The following is a 22,940-nucleotide window of genomic DNA, read 5'->3' as shown; positions in this document are numbered from 1 at the left end:
TTTAATAGGTACGAGTTTTCAGAGACGCCAAAATGTCGAAACTGTAAATTGTAACTGCTAGTTATATAAAAAATTTGCTGTCACGTGAAACTTTATCTGTTTAATTTTGATAGGGAAACACATTCTCTAAAAGGCCACCTGCTGGTTGGAAATTTATTTAAGCTCCGATGGCGCATTTTGATACACTGTAAATAAAATTTGTATCCATGCCGCACTGGCGCAAGAAATTCGTCAAAAATGTTTGCAGCTAAAATGATCGGATATTTATAGCTTTTTGCAATGCAATGGACATTAATATCATCTTCATCATAACATTATTTTGCGATACTTTAGGAGACTCCTTTCAAGATTGTCTTGATTGAAGGACTTTTTTCTTTCGAATGCTTCAAACACCGCATTATCTGAAGAGTTGTGATCTAGACTGTCATAGAACTGTTCTATTTCCCAATAGTAGCCTCTGTTATTGAAATCGTGCACCATTAAAATTGTCTCATCTTTAATTTGTGGCACAATCTTAAGAGCAACAGCCACTCGATATCTTCCGTCGTCCAAAACGAAATCGGGAACAATGTCAAAGTGGTCCAGAACGTCAATGTAATACTCCGATTTGTACAAGGTCGTGTTTCTAGGCCGCCCGTAGTCGCCAACTCGGCCACCGTTCACACACGCGTACACTAGTTTTCCAGAGGCTATCACACAGGAGCAGTTTCCTTTACCTCCGTTAAAAGATTTGACATCTCTAACAAGACCGTGTCAACAAAATAATGCGTTATTAAATAATGCACTCTACAGCAGGCAAGATTAGCTATTTTTGTATATCAATATGCAAAATTACAATCCTAGTATCAAACGATTTTCTCAAAATATATAATTCTAGAGTTTATATTGCACGCCAGATTGCACTTTCCGCTACTCTACTGGTTATGTATTCCCCAAAACTATTGCGAAAAAAATAATGCGTGTTTAAGTGTAGCTTGACGTAGGTCAGATTAACGATCTTGTAACAAACCTGTACAATTTTAATAGTATGAAATTGGCGGTCAAAAATATTCTGTGTGAATGAAAGGAAACAGTTCCCTATTGCACATTGTATACGTGGGTGTCGTAGCATGGAGCGACACCATTTGGGGTGGTTCTCAATGGACAGAACCCTCTTTGCATACTCCAGTGCCCAAAGCGTACTCCCCCCACTCCCCCACTCCACATACGTCATACATCCCCCAGGGCTACGCCAACGCGCCACTCCCAGAAAGTGACGTAACAGTGCTTTGTCTTCATCTTTCATCCAGGGTTCTTCTTCTTTACTGATATTATTCTGAAGGCAAGTAACTGTTTCAAATCCTTCTAGAGTCTTGACATGTTTTTCTGTTATCAGTGTCAGATGCTCCGAGTTTTCGAAGTGTGGGACTATGAAGGAGCTCATTGGAGCGTCACAGTTGTAATGCTTTTGTTGTAAGGCTGTTTTGAAGTTGTTCTTTAAAGACTTATGGCTAAAACGAGCAAAGGTGCTAAAACGATTAGAAATGAAGCTTTGGTCCCGCAAAATTCAAATAAAATATTCAAAATATTTAGTTATCATAAGAAGCACCTTTAATGAACTCCCTGCAAAATTATTATCAGGAAATTGTTCCAAAACCTTTGCTCTCAAAAATTTATAGTTAAAATTGCAGTGAATTCTCTATTACAGCAGTATGGAGAAACTAAGGTTAATAAATTCTAGAAGATCAAATTTGTAATGCAGCGGTTAAAAAAATAGCAGATATACGGTTATAAGTGCGAACTACACATGTAGAATGTAAAACAATGTCACATCCTGCGTTAGTGCAAATTTAATACATGTAATCGACTATACCTGATAATAATACATGTAGTAATTTAACCATTGTCAAATCCTGTGTTCGTGTAATTTTAATACATGTAATCAACTATACCTTATCTTAATACAATGTGGCGGCTATACCTACTCTAAATACATTGTGGCGACTATAGCTACCCCAGTTGAGACGTCGAATTATGAAAAGACCGTGGTCGACCAATATCGGGTATAGAAAGACAGTGGTCGACCGATGTTGGGTATGAAATGATTTTATGTTGACGCTAATAGTCTTGATCGACTTTTTGTCTGCCCTTATGGTCATGGTCGACTTTAGGTCAACCCTAATGGTCATGGTCAACTTTAGGTCGACCGATATGGTCATGGTCGACTTTAGGTCAACCGATATGGCAATGGTGGACTTTGAGTTTTGACAAATACGTTTTTGCATATAATGTAGTTTCATGTGTTAATTGTTTTATTTCAGTTTGCAAAAAATTATGGCCAAAGACAAAAAATATTTCTTTCCAAATCTTATTGTCCTTCTATTTCATATCATTGACAAGTTTCTAGTGCATTTGATGCTATCTTTGTACATACGGGGTACTCAACACTCAATTTAAAGTACCCATGAACCCCTAAAAATGCACCGAGCATTTGTTAAAAGAGACCTATGAGCAGACTTAAGGTCGACCGTACTGGATGTGAAAAGACCATTGGTCGACTTATGAAAAGAGTTTAAGTCGACGATATCAGATATGAACAGACTATTGGTGGACCAATATTGGATATGAAAAGACCGTTGGCCGACTTATGAAAAGACTTTAGGTCGAATATCACTAAGGAAGTCGACCGTGTATTTAAGGTAGGGAAATTACCCCCAATGTCGACTTTATAAGTCTTTTCATAAAGTCGACCTCTCAACTGTGGTAATCTTAATACGCACTCGGCCATAGCTAATCTTAATACATTTAGTGGGCTATAATCTGTCTTAATACATGTAGTGGGCTACAACCAATCTTAATACATGTAGTCGGCTCTCGGCTATCTTGATACATGTGAAACGTATACTCTATCTTAATACATTACGGTAGACTCTCACTCGTGAAATCCCGCTATACATTATCTTAATACATGGTGTTTTACAACCCCCGGGACTGTGCTTCCACCTATTACTGGTGTCATACATACCCACCACACACACACAAACTCACTCACACACGCACTCACGCACATACACAAACGCACACGCACAATTACACTCACACACACCCATACACTCGTATACGCATAGACGTACGCACACAGACACATGCACACACACACACACGCACACATACACACACACACACACACACACATGTACACACATGTACACACACAAGCGCACGTGTAAAGAAATGTACAAACAAGGATACACACAGATGTACAACCACGCATGTGCACACACGCTCACGAACACACACACACACGCACAAACACACACACACACACACAAACACACACATGCACACACATTTGTGTGTGAGGTTATGTGTTTGTTTGTGCGTCTTGGGTATTGGGAAGGGGGGGGGGGTGTTAAGGTACGCAATGTGTTGGCAGTTGGCATTTGAATTGCTACATCGGAAATGATCCACCATTTTTACCTGTATTGCGTCAAAGATGGCGTCACCATAGTGTATGGGTACCCTCCATATCCAGTTCGCTGGTAATAAACCACTAGTCCTGCCGCTACGAAGCCAAACAGCGTAAACGTGAGTAACGTGTGACGTCGTTGCATTGTTGTCGATAAAAATCCACTCCGAACTAAACACATCCCAAATTCTCAAAATTTGATATGACAATATTCGTTTGATTCACCTTTTGATTTCAACTACCAGCAAATGATTTAGCTTTAAAATTTTGCTTAACATGTTCCGGCCTGTTTGAAGGTATCTCAGGTGTGATTTGTTCTAATTGTTGTTAGCGTGTTAGCAAATTGCAATGCCAAATATATTGACAAAATGTTTAATGGCGATATACCAATTGTTACCACCCGGGCCGAGGATTTTGCCAAAAAACAACGGGGAAAGAGCGTAAAACTAGCGAACCACTGTTATGCTAAAACATCGTTTGTGTATTTTAAAAATACCCAAACGATGCAGATCTTAAACAACTCATCGATTAGGAGTGTAGATTTTATATATTTTTTAGCGTTTCTAAGCGTAGACCTTACGTAAAATTTCCGTTTCTAAGCGTGCATCGTACATAAATTTAGCGTTAATACACGCAGGTCTGACAAAATTGAGTGTTTCAACCCGCTGATTAAGGCTCAACTTTCTGTCTATGAGATTTGGATAATTGAAATCTAGCATGGTTTACGTTTCTTCTAACACTGTGCCACCAAAGCCGAAATTTTTAAGAATTTATTTTGTATAAATCGGACGCTAACATCACGCTTCTTACGTAGTGAATGTATTGACTAACGTGGCGTCTCTATACGTTTTTAAGAGTTTCTGAGCACAGATCGTACCCTATCAATTTTTAGCTTATATCTTATTTTATCATAAATTTTATTGTTGATGTTACAAACTTTTAACACATCAGCTCCATTGTTGAACCTACGAATTAAACGCTAAATTTTGTAGGTTCAACGATGACGCTTAAGTGTTGAAATTTTGTAACATAAAAAAAGTAAGCTATATTAAGATCTAAAAATTAAGTGCCGAAGTTATTCTTACTCCTAAAAACACTAAATTTAATTATTTAAGCTATACGATTAGAAGCGATATATATATATATATATATATATATATATATATATATATATATACTTATATAATCTAGCCAAAAGGTGCCCGTATATAGCTCATTGTGAAATAAACTGATAAAAAGAGATTTTCAGGATGATCATCAACATGTTTTTTTTTTCAGAGAAACCAAAGGGGGAAACTCAATTCAATTGATTTTAATTTGTTGTAATCATCTTATCATTTTAGTTTTTGAACATTAAAGCTGCTTTTCCCGCCAAATATTTCTCGCGTCTGAGTTCAGCTATCTTTTGAATAATTACAAGTTCTAACCCGTACTAATTACATGTTCACTTATTGTTCACTAACTACGTGCATTACGGAGAACACGTGCTTTTATCCAGATCGTGATTAGGAGTGTTGATTTTATATATTTTTTTAGCGTTTCTAAGCGTAGACCTTACGTAAAATTTCCGTTTCTAAGCGTGCATCGTACATAAATTTAGCGTTAATACACGCAGGTCTCACAAAATTGAGTGTTTCAACCCGCTGATTGAGGCTCAACTTTCTGTCTATGAGAATTGGATAATTGAAATCTAGCATGGTTTACGTTTCTTCTAACACTGTGCCACCGCAGCCGATTTTTTAAAGAATTTATTTTGTATAAATCGGACGCAAACAACACGTTTCTTACATAGTGAATGTATTGACTAACGTGGCGTCTCTATACGTTTTTAAGAGTTTCTGAGCACAGATCGTACACTATCAATTTTTAGCTTATATCTTATTTCATCATAAATTTTACTGTTGATGTTACAAAATTTTAACACATCAGCTCCATTGTTGAACCTACGAATTAAACGCTAAATTTTGTAGGTTCAACGATGACGCTTAAGTGTTGAAATTTTGTAACATAAAAAAAGGTAAGCTATATTAAGATCTAAAAATTAAGTGCCGAAGTTATTCTTAATCCTAAAAACACCAAATTTAATTATTTAAGCTATGCGATTAGAAGCCATATATATATATATATATATATATATATATATATATATATATACTTATATAATCTAGCCAAAAGGTGCCCGTATATAGCTCATTGTGAAATAAACTGATAAAGAGAGATTTTCAGGATAATCATCAACATGTTTTTTTTATTCAGAGAAACCAAAGGGGGAAAACTCAATTCAATTGACTTTAATTTGTTGAAATTGTTTTATCATTTTTGTATTTCAACATTAAAGCTGTTTTCCCACCAAACATTTCTCGCGTCTGAGTTCAGCTATCTATTGAATAATTACACGTTCTAACCCGTACTAATTACTTGTTCACTTATTATTCCATAACTACCTGCATTACAGAGAACACGTGCTTTTATCCAGATCGTGTGCTTTTGATCCAGTTATCTTTTCAAATCAAAGTGAAACCTACAAACGACTCAGACAAAGCAAAGAGAAAGGTTTTTTTTTCATTTTCAAATTTCTAATAGAAAGCCACACAGAAATCACTTTCCAAGTCAAAACTGAATTGTCAGAGTTGGTCCATAATTTTTCAATTTTTATACTATAACAATCGTCAATTTAGAGAGATTTGCAGCATCTAATTCATAAAACTCTGCGTTACCACCTTAACTACGTTCCTTCACCAAACGAAATACACCTCTTCAATTGATCAGCCCCCAATATCCCTAGACCAAAGTGACATCTGATCAGACTTTATTTCTGATCATAGAGCTCTGATCAGACCTCTGTGAATATATGAAAGCAATTTCTTTTAATATAAACAAGGTTTCTAAAAAACGTGCCTGCTACCATTACAGATTCCCGCGTTGGTGTTAATATATAATTTAACATGATTTCCAATTGTGGAAAGCTTGTTACATTCTTCTTGCATATTCTAATTTCAGTTGAGGGGACATAAAAAGTAGAAATGTTTATTAAATGTTTAAAAACTTAATGAAAATTTGTGAACGCTGAAAAAATGATTAAATTTAACAAATTCGAAAAAGTCATTTTCTTTCAAAAATGCTGTTTAGAAGTACGGCCACTCGAAATTGAAATTTTGCGACATTGCATTCCCCACTATGGTCAAAGAACCTCAACATCTTTTCCGATATTCAAACAAAAACTCATAAGGCGACTTTCAGGAACTTTTCAAAAAACAAAGATAGCCTGAAAATTTTTAATGATTTCTTTGGACAAATTTCTTAGGTTTAAAAAAATTTCAGTCGCACTTTTGAAAAAAATGTTCTCTATTGATTTTCCCCATTTATAATTTTTCATTTTGTTGTTGTGACCGTTCTCTCCAATATATAGCGTTTTCGATGTATTCCCAAGTATTAGGCTTTACCAAAACAAGCAATTTGGCTTGCAACTTTTGTACATGGTGTGCTAAATACTAGTGTAAAAATAACATGATCATAGTTTTAAATCAGTACCTATTTTAAAGATGCAAATAGACCCTCCCAGTACTGGAAATGACTGGGGAGTGAGTATAAGAAAGGATTTATTTGATTTAGGTTTAGATTGTCACAACATAAGAAGATCAAATGCTTTTCGTGTTTGTTTTCTTTCAGGTGCATTCTCAGGTGTCAAAACTTGGGTCATACTTTTTGTTGCGAGGAAATCTGTGTCTCGAAAATATTCAATAGAGCCAGGTAATACATTGAATTTATGTTTGTTCCTATGAATATCTTGATTTCACACTCGAATTAACAATGTATCCGATGAAAACTTGAAAATTTACTACCCGGAATTTATTAATTAGCTCACATAAATCTATAAGATTAGTTGGTTCACATATTTAACATTGTAGTTACGGTACTTTCCTATGTTTCCTAAAAGTTGGCCGTTTGTATTATGTGAAAGCGTTTAGATAGCACTGTCGTTTTGTTATTTCAAGTCGTTCCTCCTTCAATGATTCGTTCATAAGCGTTTTCCCACCCAGAAGCGTGTAGCTTCAACAGAGCACGTGAAAGGTGAAAATCCGTAGGAACCTCCAGTGTGTACGTGGTGTACGTGAGCAGACTTAATTAACAGATAAATGGTCGTAGGCAGCAGATAAGCAGTATAACAAGGGACTCTTTCCTGAAAATCTCTTTAAATTAATTGCCTATGCGATTTCTTTTGTTTCGCTTAAAATCAAGTTTTATTTAAGTTTGGTTGATTTTAATTGATTGTTTTGGCAGCAGACAAAAAGATTCAAAGCGATTAAAATTGCTTTTGAATCGCAAAGTGGTAAAATAAATCAATTTTAATCGACTGTTATATAGCAATAAAAACGTTTTAAAATTCTTTTTCCCAGCGTACACTTGGATACGGGTGGCTAAATTCTTGGGGTTGTAGGTTCCAATCCTGACATTGACTGTCCTTGTTGCAAAAGTTTTAGAACGGCAAAATTCGATGCTTCTTACGTTTAAATAGTGACAAAAACGGACGATTTCTTCATTTGAATCCAACGATATCCTCAACACGGGCTCCGATTGTTTGCCAATTTAAGAACCGAACCGTAAAGACAACAGGAGGCCAATATAGTTTTCAGACGAAGCCTCAGGTTATAGATACCATCTGTTCAATTTCTTTTTGATAAAAGCTGAAACCTGGATCGAATGTATTCAATAACATACGTTGTATTTGGTGTATTTTATACAATTGACCAGTTTCAGGACGTCAATATTGAGTCATGCATCGACGCTTTGTTCACCACGTACGCGTTAAGAGTGATGAATGTAAGTTACGAGTGTTAATATAAACTGACAGTGACTACTTGTGCACACAATTAGTCGCCCAATGAAACTGATGTACGCGGACAAGATGTACGAAAGCACTTTTAACGATTACACTGAATGGTACATTGCAACTTATCCACAAGGAGTTTCTCATTGAAACGAAACCTAGACAAATTGTCATGTTATGCAAGATCTTATGGTTCTCGCAAATCATAAAATATTTTACCAAGATATTGATACGCAAAAATGTCTTGGAACACTCTAGTTGGATCTGGAAAATTTTTTTGAATCAAATAAAAAAGTTGAAAAAGGGACTCACTGTATCAATCTCAAATTTGTGATGCTTCATTGCCATCGACATGGATTTTATTCCTTGCGCCATCTTGCTGAGTATTTGTTTAACTTGTTGTTGGTACAACAATTTTTGGTCCAAAATTACTACGTGAAAATTAACAATCTCAATTTTTTTATTATATGGTTGTCAACTTTAATAGACTCTGCTGCGGATGAAGTGCCAAAGAAAACAAACTCTCTTTTTTTTAATTGAGTTTTAAAAAACGTTATGAAAAATAGTCAATCAGAGTGGAAATTGATTTCTCTAAACGTAGTTTGCGATCAGTAATTTTTCGCTGAAATTATAAGCAACTGCATCGTCAGCGCATTGAATTATACTGCAGTTGATGAAATTTGGTAGATCATTTACAAATAGATTGAAAAGGAGTGGTCCTAAAAGGGGTAACTTGTGGAACTCCTTGCCTGACCTCCAGCCAGTCAGATTCAGCTTCTGGTATTACTATTCGTTGATGTCAGTTACTGAGGTCACTATTCATGAAAAGGACAGCCGAAGAGCAGAAACCAAGTTGTTTAAGTTTTTCTAGTAATAGCGAGTAGTCAATTGAATTAAAAGCTTTTGACAAATCTAAAAACGCTGCAGTGACTACTTTTTTTTCATCAAGTTGCTGTCTTACAGTTTCTGTCAGATAAACAAGAACATCAATTGTTGAAAAATTTTTTTGAACCTAAACTGTTCTTTCGATATGAGGTTGTATTTTGATATGTATTCTTCTTTTGGAGCTTTGATGAATGTCTCAAGAACTTTTGACGAAGCAGGCGTTATAGAAATAGGCCTATAATTCAGCGGAATTTCAGTGTCTCTTTTTTGGGGAAAGGCGTGATATTTGCCAACTTTAGTAGTCTAGCCAATACCTGTCTTGGATTGCGGACCTCATCATCCTGAGAATACCTCGTAACATTTATCCACAATTTATGTCACTACTTTCCTTGGTCTTTTTTACTTTCAATTAGCCTACAGATAGAGTTATCGATCTTATTAGTATTGATCTAAGACATAGCTAAGAGACATTTTTTTCTAATTACCACATTATGAGTACAAAACCAGCAAATTAGTTTTTTAATTTAGTAATGAGGAAAACTTTCAACTTAATAAAAATGAGTTAGGTTTTTTTTATTTCTGCTTAATTGGCAGCTTGTTCGTAGTTTTCGTTTAAAGAAAGCCCAAGAACAGAAATCTTGGACAAATTTGACGGCCTTTTCCAAACATGTTCAACATTGAACTAAATATACCATACTGTCACTGTTTTACAAGCTCATTTATAACTCTAATCTTGAAAAACCTGCAAAACCCCGACAAAATCAAGCAAGTTTGCTTTTTTTCGCGTACGTTTGGATGTGTAATCAGGCTATAAATATTCAATTTCCCATATAGAATACAGCATTTAAGAAAAGGGGTTGAATATTTTTGCAAGCTAACGATACTATATCTAACGATACTATATCTAACGATAGTATATCTAATGATACTATATGCTACTATATGCTTCATTCTTTGGCATGCCATGCTTTCTCACAGAAGCCTTGGAGGGAAAGTTTTTGTGATAAACTTTTATTTGTCAAAGCAACCAGTTATTAAAAAACTTCTTAGTTCAAACCAAAGTTTTCTTGCAAGATTATAAATAACTGTTCCTGAGTGTTGGGATTTTTTACAAGTTAACGGTCGTCCTGCGTTTGCAAGATGACCGTCTGTAGAAAGCTAATACAAGATAAGCGTATTCAGAGAGAGCTTGCAAGATAATCGATTCATTAACAAGGTCTTGCAAGATAACGGTATTTAGCAAGCGCTTTCAAGACAACCGCTATTGGCGAGATATTCGTAAGATCTTGGAATATAATAGTTAGAGTGGGACTACAGATGCCCGGGTCGAGGTTTTTGGGTAAATTTTTGTAAGAAATGCGGTGATTGCGTTGAATTGTTGTAAGAAATGCGGTGATTGCGGTGAATGCGGTGAAAATAAATATTTCACAGCAAAAATTCACCGCAAAATTCACCGCATTTCTTACAAAAGTTCACCGCATCGACGTTTGTGGCAAATTAATGTACGAAATGCGGTGAAAGTGGTGAAAAAAAAAACAATTCACCGCATTTCACCGCATTTCTTACAAAAATTCACCGCGAAATTCACCGCATTTCTTACAAAAATTCACCGCATTTGCTTTCCAACGTTTAATCAATCTGATTTAAATTCACAAGAAATTGCGTAGACGTTAGTGACAGTTGGAGCAGTGGACTAAGCAATTCAAGTCATATGCAGGAGGTCAGAAGTTAGAACCCTGGTGGGGATGATTCTTTTTTGTAAGAATACTAAGAACGCGGTGAAAATAAATAATTCACCGCGATTCACCGCATTCACCGCAAAAAGATGTAAGAAATACGCGGTGAAAACGCGGTTTTCTTCATCGCATTTCTTACGAAAATTCACCGCCAAACCTCGACCCGGGTGAAATTCTGTCGAGAAAATCGTTTTTGTTATTCGGGAATCAATTTGATTTTGTGTAACGGAAATAAGTAAAACTACTTCATCTGCGCTACAATTAATTGAGTCAAAATTATAAAAGAGGGAATCCCAATCGAACATGGGAAAAGTGATCCTAATTGAGATCTAGAGTTAAATACCGTCCTCGACTAATATTGTCCGGGAAAAGACCGTATCCGTGCCAAATAGACATTGTGTTGGCTTTGGTGAGAACGTTGACTCTGAATGGACCCAAAAACTTCGACCTAGACAGTGTAATGACAAACAGAGCACTTCTAGACTTCTAGACTTCTAGACAATTCATTGACAATTAGAACGAAAAAAATTTCCAGGCCAATTATTGACATAAAAACGAAAGCCTATCCATCATAAGATTCATCATGTTTCAATGCGCCGTCTCTTTATGGTTTAAAAAGTATTACTGGTTGCAATTTGGGAATTCCAGACAACCTTCATATTTTTGGAACTATCTACAACAACCGTTACAGTTAACTCAACATTTTTCTTCTCCTCGTGATTTCACCAAACTTCGTTGTTTGTCGTTTTTTTTGCCAAAACCTTTAAACTATCATCAACTTTTTTTTGCGAACCGGGAAAAGTTTTCCTCTTCATTATTATGGTTTGCCTGGTCAAGGAACATCAGGTTAAATTTTTGTAAAAATCTCTACATTGCGAAGGCCACCACAGTAAAAACTATAAAAAGGCATACAAAATGAAAAAAAAATTGCAAACTATTGAGGCTACAAAGCCTAATTGTGTACAGATAGGGTACTGTATATTAAAAAAACTGTGTCCAATGCAATAAAACAGAAGCAGCAAAAAAAATTCAAAGGCCATCGAAAAAAACTTAAAAGAAAGTTACACCTAGCAATCAACCATCACCACAAATATTACCATCTTAATTGTTGAAATTATCAGTATAATGAAAACGAAACTCAACACTTGGTTCTATAGCGAATTGTTTAGCATAGTCTGTAACGGCGCATTAGAGTTAACATCGAAAGAAGAGATGGACAAGAAACTTACGAAAACATCAAAAATTCAAACCAGTTGCTAACTATTAATTATCAAAGACAAATGTGACAAACAGCACCGCAGACATTCAAAATGGACAAATCTAAAATTTTGGAGTTCATTCCTTGTGAAAAGCGATGAATAAAACAATTTCATTCCTGAAGAAAAAATATAGATTTTGTTTGTATGAGTTAGGTGAAAAAATTTTAAGTTAGATCAGGCTTCATACCTGATAATTACTTAGCAGCAACAGAAATGAACGACCGCAGCATCTACGAGTCTGTTATTATAGCAAAGGAAGGAGCAAGGAAGGCAAGGGTTGCGTCAGTGTATTCATAAAATACGTAAGCACGAGAAAAAATTCGTGTAAACCTGGATATGCCAATCAACAGAAACTTAATATTAATATCAGCTTGAAGGTCTTCTGGACGAGACTTGAAATTTAATTGAAGTATTTGGCAGCAACATCCAACATCTTTTTATTCATGGAGGATTCAGCCAAAAATCTTTGCATGTTTGAGCTAAAATTTTGAGATCTGGCAGTTTTCAAATTTTTGTACAGCTTTGAAGTACCAGAGAAATTTTTGGAAACGGTCACTCACCGACAGCTGACTTTAAAAAATTCTAGTATTCGAGATTTTTCAAAAATTTAAATACAAAGATTCCTTCCTCTATCCCCAAAAATATTCAAACAAAGGAAATCTGTAAAAGGAAAACCAAAATCTCATTGAATTTTTGCAAAACTTACTTGAACAATAAACGAATTTATTTAAGTAATCACGAAGTATCCAGTCTGATAACAAAGAAAAAAATAAGGAGACATCTTCAAAGAGCTAAACAAGAAGTTTGAGACCAAAAAAAACAAGTTTCTACAAAAAAAATTAAAGGGGAATACTAAAAACTTCAGTCTAAATCAAAAACAGTATTTTAATGGACTCGACAAAACAAACAGACGAGAAGAGAAGAGGGTGCTTTGGAGAGCATTTAAATCAATCGCGTTCGATAAAACAAAAATCAAGCAGTTCACAACTACAAATAAAATACGGAAATATTTGTTGTAACTGGCCTTGACAAGTTTGAAGTCGTTGAAAGTTCATTAAGTGAGACAAGGAAACGGCATCAGTACGGAACGAATGCGTTAAACAATTCCCTTGTCGGCATTGAAGAGTACACAAAAACTTTTGGTGAATAAATTTGAGACAAAAATTCTGTAGAAATTGCCGTAAACGTTGAAGAGTTCAGCAGAACGTTGGATAATACAAGAAAATTAATCCTCAAGCCAGAAAAAAAATCAACTACCGATTGCCCTACCGAAGTACCTCAAAGTTTTCATTTGCCTGATAAGTTCAACATCACTCACCCATTGTCAGAAAGTACGAGACATAAAATTACAGACTAATTAGCTCTACCGACTGCGTTGAAAATTTCTTTAAAACTCCTGCTGAAAAATCTCATCTTAAGATATATTAAAAAAAGAAAAAGTCTAGAGAAACAAAGTGCATACAGAGGATGCAGATGAGTAATTAATAATCTCATCATATTGGCTCACCACATAATATAAGTCAGCCAACAATCGCAATTGGTCGGCGCGTTTGCCTTGATGTAGAAAAATTTTGCTTTAGAAACTAGATTTGACTGAACAAGTAACTAAAATCGGATCTAAACTCATTGCTCTCAACGAAGCCTCTCGGTTAAGGTCAAAGGCAGAAGAGGACACAGATTTTCCCCAACAGATGATGTACCAGAGGGGAAGTCTTAGCTCCAAGAATTTTCCTAATTTATATCTCAAAGAAACTAGATTTTGCATCTGTTTTCTGCTAATACGTAGATGAGTTCACGATGCATTATGGATCACACTCCAGTCATCTAAAAGAGTTCAAAATCCAAGCATCACTGGGCAAACTCGATAATTGTTGTAAGGGTTTTCAAATCAAATAAATCCTATGAAGACGAAAAACATGCTTTGCAATATTCCTTCGACAAAAAAAACAAATTTGAATCTGCATGCTAGTGCAAAACAATTTGAAGAAAACAAAAGTATTATGTTCGTGGGGATAACAAACCAGGCTGAGGTGCCAGACGGAAGCAAGTATGTCCAGACCGTACCAGACGGAAAGTACCTATGTCCAGACCGTCCCAGACGGAAGTTGCCTATCGTGCGACTTTCGTGCGTTCATGTCCAGAATTTCGTGCGTTCACCAGATTTTCGTGCGTTCATGTCCAGACTTTCGTGCGTTCATGTCCAGAATTTTGTGCGTTCACCGGACTTTCGTGCGTTCACCAGACTTTCGTGCGTTCATGTCCAGACTTTCGTGCGTTCATGTCCAGACTTTCGTGCGTTCGACAGACTTTTGTGCGTTCATGTTCAGACTTTCGTGCGTTTTTTGATGTTTCCAGACTATGTAATTTTGAACGCACGACGCCCCCCTCGTGCGTTCATCTTCGGTCTGGACATACTTGCTTCCGTCAGAGCTCTATGTGTAAGTTCTTAGAGGGGCCAATTGTTTTGCAATATGAAGACCCAGCTCTTTCAATCAATCGCATGCGTTTATTTTAACAATGCAAATAACACAAAGCAGAGCACTCCGAACCCGTTGAAGAAAACCCTGTGACATAACGTGAAAAAATTACACAGGGAATCGAATATTCCCAGCATAAGAGAACGTTACATCCAATTGGCAAGAGAGTACGTCAGGCGCACACAGCAAACGGAATAACAAACAATCAATTCCACATCTCACAGAAAAGAAAAGGCATGTTCAAATCACTCACTAGACCTTGTTGTTGAATGAGCGATAGTTCTGTAACAGCAGTTCAACAGTTGACACTCGTGTATTTTGGCGCAGCGCTCTATCACACTTATCACCTCACCAAGGCCACAATTACCTCGAGATAACACTTAGCTAATTTATGTTTAGTTAATCTTCTCTTCTTTTACTTTTAGTTGGGTTTGCTTTCTCCATCTTTTACCACCACATGAAAATAGTTTTCTTACCTACCCCTACAAACAACCACTGACCATTGCAATCGAGGCGGCTAGCCAGAGAAGAACAACGACATTCCTAGTAATAAAAAGCCGAAGAAAACCTCAGCAGTGACTAAAAGTGCTCAGCATGCGTGAACCAGTGTAGAGATTTGACGCAGAGACAAAAATTAAGTTTATTCTCAAGATATTTCGAAACTTCTTATGCATTAAATTTGACTTTTGACGTTTGTAAAGGAATTTTATCTCCTCAAACATTTCTTACAGAAGTTCGGTGCTTAGTTTTATGAACTTCTAGGCTTTCATCAGGCCACATAACCTTTTGGAGGAGAGCGAAATATCTTAATTTTACCTCTTAATAGAAAAGTATTATAAGCAAATTTGGTTGAACTGAACCGACAGAAATGTGCAATTGTCCAGGTGAAGCAGAATAAAATTTGGGCGTTTGCCAGACCAAGCAGACCACAATTTGTTTATTGGACTGACAAAACAGACTGAACTGTTGGTGTTAGCTTGATCGAACGCACCGAAATAACGGCCTTGTACAGGCTATTACAATGGGGTTACACGAAACCAGCTGTCATCGAAGCAAGTCGGTCTGGCCAATAACCTCCCCTGTTGAGAAAATGCGACGGAATTGACGCAGGAAGTGTAATTTTTCGTCGATTTTTTTTCCGATTTCGTCGATTTGTTATGTAGGAACTGTCGATTATCGTAGTTTTTGTCGGTATCGTCAATCTCAATTTGATTTATATTCAAAAGAAGCACAGGAAATTTAAATGAGAGGTGGTGCAGCAGGTGGCTAGTAATCTTGGGGTTGTAGGCGTGAATCCTGACAAAGACTGTTATTTTTGTAAGATCTTTAGAACGGCAAAAATTGACGCTTCTTACGTTTAAATACCGACGGAAACCCGCCAAAACGACGAAAAAAAGTAAGGGCTTTGATCGGTTTTGGAGAAGTAAAACCGACGAAACTCGACAATTTCTTATGTCTGAATCCGAAGAAATTCTCAACACGGGCTGTTTTTGTCTGAGACCTCATCCTGGGCAGAAAGATAAATGTTACCTACCTGTAAATTTTGTTGTTGTGGAAGCTCAAAAGAGTTCCTTCTTTTTTGATATTATTGGGTTAGCAGCATCAGGAGCAATACAACCCACTGTGATCTCTGAATAATGGGGCAAAAAGTGCAAGGAAAGAAACAGTGACCTAAATTAGTAAAATTAGCTGTCTTTGAATGGAAGGTTTTGTTAAGAGAATTTAAATTAGCAGAAATCAATCACCAATTGCTCAAAAAGAGTTACAAATTGTCAACTTGGCAAAAATGGGGCATTTTCAATGTTCAGTTGGTGTTTTGAAGACACGACTAAATCTATCTTTACGTGAAATATAAAGAACTGTGTAAATTTTGACAACAAAAGAAGGTACCTTTTGTGTTGAAAATTTCTCCCATAAAGTTAATTCTAGGAATAAGTTAGTTTCATGATTACATCATTACATTACATCGACAAAGTTTTCATTTCATTATTGGCGATCTGAGAAAGCTACTAGCACTTGAAACTTGAAACATGATGTCCATGCGAGCTGCTTAATCATTTTTTTGCATAAGTTACTTCATTAGATTTCTTCTGCCGTCTCAAAATTTTAATTTTTTTCTACCTTATTCTTTTTCTGGATTTCTTTTTAAGGAAATAATTTCAACATGCAGAAATGAACTTTGTTGCGAGTATGCTAACTTTGTTCCGAGTCCTTTTAGCTCAAAATCAGACGTCCTTCATGATTTCTATAGTTATCTGCCAATATACATTAATTTTCATTGCAAATGTGAGCAAGACTAGGAAACTTCTTAGTACATTTTTAGGATTTCAAAAACTCACTCCTAGAGAACCTTATGATATAAACTTTTACATTTTGCCAGCTGTTACATTTGTGACACTTAAACAGAATTATTGCCAAATTCAGAAGTCTTTACTTGCAACAGCTGAAATTTTTGCCAATTTTAAAAAATAAAAGATCAATTGATGGTTTCACCAAAAGTTGTGATAATACTATCGGCTTGGTGGAAAGAAAATGATATTTTCTCTGGAGTTCAAACACAAGTTGTTATGTTTGAAGATGTCATAAATTTTTTACTAACCTCAAAAAAATTTAAAAAGAAGCATCACAAAGTCTAGCAAACTCTTGTAAAAGTATCAAAATCCATTCATCTACCAAGACCGTTTTTTATATATCTAGGAATGTTCTGAAAGGTAAGCGTATTCTTTGAAAAAAAGTGAAATGGATTTTTTGTTAAAGTCAGGCAGTTCATTATGTTAAGCCTCAATCTTTTTACTCCTTTATTGCCGCCATGACTTAAATTCAATCTTAACACTTTTAAACAACACGCAAGGAAGTTAAAAGTCAAAAAACATTTTATGAATGCATAATCGAAATATTTCTTCAAACGCTTGCCATCAAATCAGAGATTTATCAAGATAACCGCAAATGAAACAACGAAACTGGCTATCAGCAGTTAGTTTATATTATTCGTCTAATGACGCGCTTGGCTGATAAACAACGGAAAGCTTTTCAAAAATTAAAAAAGAGGAATTTGAAAAACATTTGCGACTCATAATGAACGCTAGCAAGCGTCTTGTTTTTCTGGCAATAAACAATTTAACACCAGAGAAATTGGAAAATAAGATGTTACAACAATGAAGAATGTAGAAAGTGAGATTCTTGCTTATGGTCATACTTTTAGGGTAATCTGCTATGACTGTGATCAATTAAACCACAATCGTTCCAAAATGATTCATATAGTAATTTGTGTAGAAAAAGTGTTAAGATATCAGTTTTTTGTAAATATTTGAAAAATTACAATGATTAATGGGAGAGGCTAAACAATTTTGGATTACTTTTAGCCACATTTTGTTGATTCTTTTTTTATTTGTTTTTTTTTCTAAAATGCCTGGATAAAAACATTAAATTCACACTAGTTTAAGTGAAGGTGGTGCTCAATTTAGAGTGTTGAGTGTATCTCAGTCAATAAATTGAATGTCGATTCCACAAAACAATCAATGGAACAAATGTCATTTCAAGTAAAAAATAATGAAAATCACGAGGAGGACATTGATTTTATGAAAACACATTAGGCATATTGCATTATAATATCTGCAAATCAAACCTTTGTATATTGGGTAAAAGAATGAAGTGTTTATTGCCAAATTGTTTAGGCATAATAGATTTTGTTCGTAGGGGCAACCAATTGACATTCCACTCTAGCTGACATAATCTAGACTTAGACAGGAGGTTCGAAAATTTTTAATGCTTTTAGATGTTAAAAACTCTACTATACTATATTACATATAAAATAAATGTTAATGGACGTTTATTTCGATCGCATCTGAAGAAATACTAATTAACTCTTACAGAAACAATTTAGCGTTATTAGACGCATATTGTTATCAGATCAGGGGAATCCAAAATCAGCTGCAACAAAAAATTTATTTAATCAGATCATCTTAAATTTCAGAAGTTTATTCTTGCAACAACTGAAGTGTTTGCAATAACTTTCCCATAACTTTTGCTAATATTGGATCAGTAGCTTGTTTACTCAAAATTTCTGATAATATTATCGGTTTTGTAGAAAGAAATTGATATTGTTTATTCAAGATCAAAATAATTTGCTGTGTTTCAAGACGTTATTTTCATTTTGCTAACCTCGAGTAATTTTAAACAGAAGCAGTGCAAAGTCTGGCGTAATCTTGTAAGATTCTCAAGTTGACATAAAAGAGGTCTTCCTTGAAAAACAATTTAAAAGGGATATTTTTATTTCTTGTCAGGAAGTTCTTGATATCCAATCCTAATACTCTCTTTTTGTCCACGTGCCCTAAATTCAATCTTAACACTTTTCAATAACAAACTAGGAAACTAAAAGTCAAAAAAATATATTAAGGCTTAATCAAAAAACTTCTCTAAAGTCTCGCAATCAGATCTGACACTTAACAAGATAATCGCAAATAGAACAACAAAGCAAAGCTGGTCATCAGCAATGAATTCGTCAAATGAGGAGGTCCGCTGATAATCAACCCAAAGCGTCTCAAAAAAGGGAAACTTGAACAAAAAAACCTCAGGGACTTATAAAGAAAGCTAGCACACATATTCACTTGCAAAAAGTATTCCAAAACTAAACACATGAAAAAATGAGAAATAAAGCTTTTACAATAATGTAAAAATTAGAAGTTTAGATTTTTGTCCAAATTTTTAGGGCACCTTTGGACGACTGTTTTCAAACAAACCATAATCAATCAAAAACTGTTACAATAATTTTCTTAATCAAGAAATGAGTCAAGATGAGTGTTGTTTTGTGAATAACTGTATAATACGAGGAGATGAGAATGGATAAAAAACTAAAAATTGTCGGAAAAATTCTGTCCAGATTTGATTGTTATTTCGTTTTTTTACAATGCCTGCATTAAAAAGAAGAAATCCACATCAGTTTAAGCAAATTTTGCGCTCACTATTGTTTGTTAGGTATATCTCAATCAATAAATTGAAAGTCGACTCTGCAAAAGAATCAATCTATAAAATGTCGTTTTAAGTAACTAATGTTATGATTGGTGTTATGTTAAAAAAGCGAGGGAGAATAAAATAAATATTACACAATTTTTATACTCCAGTCAATCTAATATATTTTGGTCTTAGGCAGGAGCACTCTTTATGGTTTGAGATGTTAAACTTTTTTACTAGATTGTTTCACATATAAAATACATGTATATGGTGATTTATTCTTATCAGATCTGATCAAACACTAATTACCTATCACGCAAAAAAGTGTTATGGCACGCATATTTTTGTCAGATCTGGTGAAACGATATCCAGATTCTACAAAACGAAAGTTTCTGTATTCTGATCACAGTACATTAGTACAATAAAAATTTATTGCTGTCAAAAGTTTTTAAATGTCAGAGCAAAAGTGTGATAAACTTGCTTTTGAACTGCAAAAGGTTTTTGTTCTGACCCAACTATAGTGGGAAGGAGGAACTATTTAACCGAATGGGTTTTTGGTTCAGTCAAATATTGCCGATCGATATAATTATCCTAAAGGGTTTTGATTGGTATCATTATAAAACTCATCCAGCGTTGAATATATAATTACAAAAATTTTTTAATTTCATTTTTTCCGGGATTTATCGAGGTTTAAACTTTAAAGTTTATGTTATTTGAAAGGTTAATTAATGAATGCAATTTTTAGGGAAAATATAGACCACAGTACGCTGAAGTTATTCCAAGCAGTTTGAACCTATAAGAATATGGCTGGTTACCAATTTGTTGATTTATTTTTTTTTCAAATTTTATTTAGACTATTTTCAAGATAACAGCAACCAACCCAATACTAGAAATTTTGGGACTTTTTTGCGGATGGTTTTTTGGACAATTTTTTGTGTTCAATAGTTTAACTTACTAAGTTTAAGTATGTTTAAGTATGTTTGTATTGAGTAAATACAAATCTCGATTAAAAGGTAGGTTAAGAGACACGTAAAGATTCCTTATTTTACCGATTCCAGTTGTTTTACCCTTTCAAGAAGCTAAGAGCCCATGAAATAACTAAGATATATCCAGGCTTTTCTGCCTGGCAGTTTATCTTATAAGAGTTTTGCAATATGGATGGTATCTATTGAGAATAAGAATCGAGAGGAAGAAGAAGAAAAAAATCTTTGTGATTTAGATTTGATGGCCTTTTCTTTCTTTTGATGTTTGTTTTAAATTGCTTTTCCTAAATTGAGCAGTTTCTTTTTTGAATATTTTCCTTAGTATAAGTTTAGGTAAAGGCTCTTTATTGATCAGATTTTAGGTAGTTGACGATAAGTTTTTAACGCGTTAATGATCAGCTTTAGGCAGACTTTGACTAGGAATCTCAACCGTGGAATCAGAAACGCACTATATACCCCCCTCCCTCGACTCGTTTGTTTTTATTTGTCTGATCATTAACGCACACCTCGCGACTTTTGTTGCAAGGTAACCTTCCGATTATTACTGAGGTGCCATTTGTATCTTGCCAGATATAAGCGAGGTAAAACGGAGTAATTATATGTAAAATGCACTGACTAACCAATTTGGCGAAATAATTCAACTGTGTTTCGTGCAAAACTGAAATGACGTTAAGCTGTATTTGAAGTATGAACAACTTTACTGATTTTATCGATCGGACGTCAGGAAAAGAGCACAAACAAAACATGCACTAAAAAGCGACATTTCTACAAACAAGTAGAAAGCGACAAAACTGAAATGAATGGAAAATGAAAAGCCATCACAACAGTTGTCTTTCCTGCACGGAAAAGAGCAAGCATTTTTGAATTCAACTGAATGACTAATATGAAAATGTGAGAAAATCGAACACTTCTGCTGAATTTCTGAAAGGGAGCAATCAGTCGTTTCAGTTGAAGCTTAGAGAGCACACGGAGTTTAAGTGGAGTGGAAGGAGTGGGGGGGGGGGAGGGTTTGTAAACTCGTTTTTTGAAAAAATGCACGAAAAAAACCTTTAAGATGCAAATAAACCCACACAGAAATAAACCTCGACGGAGAAAAAACCCTACTTGACTAAGAAAACGAGCTGCCCATTTAGCGCCTGGCTATTCATGGGCTATAGCCACCCAGGTTGAGGTCGCAGACCGAATGTCGCTATGTCCAGACCGTCCCAGTCAGAAAGTGTCCGAGACTTTCATGTACAGACTATGTAAACTTGAACGCACGACACCCCCGTCGTGCGTTAACTTGAGTCTGGACATATCGAATTTCCGTCTGGGACGTCAACCTGGGCATGCCGTAGCGGCCCGTGGGACTTAATATGAAACCATCACAACCGAAATTATTACGACCAAAATTCAAAGTTAAAATTGGGTTTTTCCCCCGGGGGTTTAAATCCAAGACCCGTTAGCTTGTGCTAGGGGAAAAGCCCATTATTTTTTGCTATAAGCTGTCATTAATATTCGCAACCTCACAATTCACCTTTTCACCCATAATTTTCAGGTTATCAGAATGCATTTTAAACCTTATGACACTAAAATTGCTACTCAAAAGCCAGTTCAAAAAATAATATGAACCGAATTTTCCAGTGACCTCAATGCTATATTGGGCCCCAGATTGACTGCCTCCCTAAATTTAGAGAGAGCGTCGGAACAAAGACGTATGAGTCGTAATGACATTTGCTGCAATGGATGGGATATCCGTTGAATTTCCCTCTATTCCTGAAAAAGAAATGCATGAAGAGGCATTGATAGTTCTTTGACAGTTCATTACGAACAGAAGAATGAAAGAGTTTCGTATACAGACTTTTTGAAAAGTCCGTCATAATCCTACGTCTTCTTGGAGCGTTTTATGACACAGAATAAAATGTCATTGATACTAATGACTAATAATATCCTTTGGACGCGATTCAATCGAAAAACAAGCTTCTATCAGGAAAAAGATTTATCGTTGATCTCTTCTTGACACTCATTTTCATATGGAAAAAATTGTACAGGTGCATTAAATTACAGCAGACGTGAAACACACGTGTATTCTCAGAACTTACACAACATAATATAAGTTTAGACAGATAGATGAAACATAAGTGCATAGAGCTGGTACGAACTGCGCAAAGGGACGATTTGGCCTCAATTGTGAATTATGTTCACACCCTATCTTAATGCAATGGAGAAAAAAGATGATACGATTTTTACTTATGTATTGAAGTTATGTTACTCACAATATCTGATATAGCTGCTTTCACCAATAGCTGGTAACCCACAATCAATAATTTTCGTCGTAACTCAATCAACTAAAGGCACACACACTATTGTACATAATACAGAAGGAATTGATGCG

General features: G+C 35.3%; 1 protein-coding gene across 1 annotated transcript; it reads right to left on the bottom strand.

The window, feature by feature from the left end:
- Window positions 1-306: 306 nt before the first annotated feature.
- On the bottom strand, window positions 307-21,234 carry LOC142340387 (uncharacterized). The gene is made up of 5 exons (XM_075390964.1): window positions 21,187-21,234; window positions 3,460-3,619; window positions 1,010-1,490; window positions 836-839; window positions 307-689 (listed from the first exon to the last, which is right to left on the bottom strand). Exons 2-5 carry the CDS (start codon window positions 3,591-3,593, stop codon window positions 307-309), a joined length of 1,002 nt encoding a protein of 333 aa, XP_075247079.1. The 5' UTR covers window positions 3,594-3,619; window positions 21,187-21,234.
- Between the last annotated feature and the right edge of the window lie 1,706 nt (window positions 21,235-22,940).

This window comes from Convolutriloba macropyga, chromosome 5 (assembly GCF_964194025.1).
Source record: "Convolutriloba macropyga chromosome 5, txConMacr16.3, whole genome shotgun sequence".
In the NCBI taxonomy this organism is placed as follows: domain Eukaryota; kingdom Metazoa; phylum Xenacoelomorpha; order Acoela; family Convolutidae; genus Convolutriloba; species Convolutriloba macropyga.
This window is presented reverse-complemented; position numbering and strand designations above follow the sequence as displayed.

Bases quoted from the DNA above. Each gene is read 5' to 3' on its own strand.
- LOC142340387 (XM_075390964.1), bottom strand. From the start codon at position 3,593: ATGCAACGACGTCACACGTTACTCACGTTTACGCTGTTTGGCTTCGTA. The intron at 1,491-3,459 runs GTAAAAATGGTG...TGCTCGTTTTAG, and splicing joins CCATCTTTGACGCAATACAG to CCATAAGTCTTTAAAGAACA.